Source organism: Pyxicephalus adspersus, chromosome 12 (genome assembly GCF_032062135.1).
Source record: "Pyxicephalus adspersus chromosome 12, UCB_Pads_2.0, whole genome shotgun sequence".
NCBI classification, from domain to species: domain Eukaryota; kingdom Metazoa; phylum Chordata; class Amphibia; order Anura; family Pyxicephalidae; genus Pyxicephalus; species Pyxicephalus adspersus.
The window spans coordinates 380,498-383,099 of record NC_092869.1 but is presented as its reverse complement, the minus strand read 5'-3'; the positions used below and the strand labels follow the sequence as shown (position 1 = coordinate 383,099).

Below are 2,602 nucleotides of genomic sequence, written 5' to 3'. Positions count from 1 at the left end.
GGCGGTGATGATGGTGAGGATGATGGGGGCGGCGGTGATGATGGTGAGGATGATGGGGGCATTGATGAGATGATGGTGATGATGGCGGTGGTGGGAATAATGTTGGTGGGAATGATTATGATGATGATGATATTGTTCTGGACATTTTTGGTGGTGTTGGTTCTGCTGGTATTGGTCACCAGACCCAGAGGGGGGTTATTGGGCCGCCGGTCTCCCCCTTTGTGGGGTCACATTTCTATCCATCACAGTTCTCAGAACAGCAGCCAAATCGGATGTGTGAGCGGATTAGTCAGCGCCGCATGAATGGGCTCAGCACTGGTTACCAGGAGACATCTCTGGCTTTGAGCTGCATGAGAAGAATGGGTAGATTTTTGGGGGGCCAGGACATTAGTGTCTTGATGGCCTTTGGCTGGCGTCAGGGGCCCCTCTGCTCCAGCTCTTATGGGAGCTTTACTTTACCTTACCTTACCTTATTGGCTGCTACAGACAGGGAGAGAAATAGGTTTCCTGAAATAATCAGTCATGGGACCAGAAGTAAGGGCCCCTTTATAGGCGATGGTGACCAGAAGCAAGGGCCCCTTTATAGGTGATGGTGACCAGAGGCCCGGTTCATCTATTAGGCGGTGACCAGAGGTGGTGGCCCCTGTATGGGGGTGGTTCCTCTATGGGGAAGGTGACCAGAGCCCGCAGTTCCTCTATGGGCGCAGTGACCAGAGGTGGTGTCCCCTGTTTGGGGGTGGTTAGCAGAGGCCAGGCCCCCTGTATGGGGACAGATGCGGGGTCCCCTTTTATATGATATAAATACAATTCTGTATTTTCTATCTGCCCCAGGGTATAGCTGTATCTACCCCTGGTGAAGTGGTTGGTGGGTCACTTTCTGACGGTCACATGATAGTTATTGCACAATTTTCTAACCTGATCTCTTCCATTTTCAGGAAACTTCAACCCGGAGATCCCCAAGCTGGAGAAGAGTATCAGCGGGACGAGCCCGAAGAGGGAACACTTACATGTGACTGTGGCCGTCTGCCTTCTATTAATGACGCTCTTGGCGTCGTAGTTTTGCCGCCACAGGACTGGTCTGGAGGCCGATGGAACTGGAATACAAACTTCGTGGATCGGACTCATGACCATGCAGGTTGGGTCATGGCGGGACTGGGGCTCTGTCCTTCCTGTCTCTTCTTGACCTGCGGCACCCAATGCTGGTGGACTGATAACAATAATAATTTGCCGGGGCCGAGCCGGATCAATAACCTGCTGCCAAATCTGACAGACTTCTCAGTTTCGGCCCCAACGTGGACTATAACGGGCCGTTCTTACTTGAGTGCCTACATCCCGCTGTCCTCTGCACGGACTGTGTGTGCCAGGAGCTCGGGGTGACCACACAACATCGAGTTAGTTGGCCTTACTGAATTGGATCCATTCGTCTCACGAGCCCGGGCACAAGTCCCCCACGTTCAGCCCCCGCGGTCCGTCATCCCTTGTGATCTCCAACTTGGAGGGGAGCGAATCTCATGGATTTGATAGGTCCCTTGTGCCTTGTGGCACCGTAGCAAATCTCCTGACATGCCACAACCCTCCCCACCCCCCTGGTGCCATTCGTGTACTAATCCTTCCCCCCTCCCTTCATAACACCACCATGTGTCAACCAACCACTTTACCCTATCGCAATGGACGATGGACTGTATGCCAAGGCGTGTTTTTTTTTTTGGGCCAATGGCATTTACCGGTCTTTATGTGATAAGACACCCCAGGTACCAACCAATCATCTGCCAGTCCAGGGAGTTTGGAAGTCTTATGGAAATTTACAACAAATTAATATTATGATATGACCTCCAGGGGGCGATCTTCTCACTATGAGACAAATGTAGCACAACATGCAGTTGCAGCACCAATTTTCATTTCCTGGGCCATCAGGACACGAGCGGATACCCCTGGTGTGAGCTCCCCCCGGTGGGTGAAGGCAGCATTGACACCAGTAGATACGTCACCCTGACCCAAAGCCGCCATTGAACCATTCATTTTCTAGATAGTTATTGCACTAGATGATTCCTCCTCCCTGTATGTCACTCACACAGACCGTGGCACAGCATTCTATAGAGTGGGGTAAACAATAGAAAATCACAAATTATAACTTAAAAGTGAACATTTTTTTTCTTGTATACATTTTTGGCTCTATTTTTCTGCGTGAATTAAAATGTAATGGTTTATTATTTTAATATTTGTCCCCTTGAAGAACTTTTAGTAGCTGGAATCAAACCCGCATTCCCATAGAGAGATATTGGGCTCCAGGTCTCAGACAGTGTCATATTTCATGTAACAAGTCATCCTGAGTTCTTTATTTTAATGGCGGGCCAGATCCCGGCTGCAGTTTCCTAGCAGGAAGTTCTTTTTTTAAAGGGAAAAGTTACTTTTATAAGATCGCTGTGTTCCACCTCTCTCAGCCCTCCAATGGCGGAGCTCAAAGGGGGAGGAGCTAAAGCTGAGATCTGCAAAAAATTCTGGGAAATATCTGCACAGGTAAAATTACATCCAACTCCCCCCTAAGCTTTGGTTTTGGGTTTATAGTTTGACATGTGGCCCCTTCTCATTAGAAACTGAGAGC

General features: G+C 49.5%; 1 protein-coding gene across 1 annotated transcript in view; it reads left to right on the top strand.

Annotated features, from left to right (window-relative positions):
• EFNA3 (ephrin A3) overlaps positions 1-2,596 on the top strand; it is a 70,835-nt gene extending 68,239 nt beyond the window's left edge. Inside the window, exon 6 of the mRNA XM_072428643.1 lies at positions 936-2,596. Coding sequence (XP_072284744.1) covers positions 936-1,057 — 122 coding nt within the window. The 3' untranslated portion in view covers positions 1,058-2,596. The remainder of the gene's footprint in view (positions 1-935) is intronic.
• Positions 2,597-2,602: the final 6 nt, after the last annotated feature.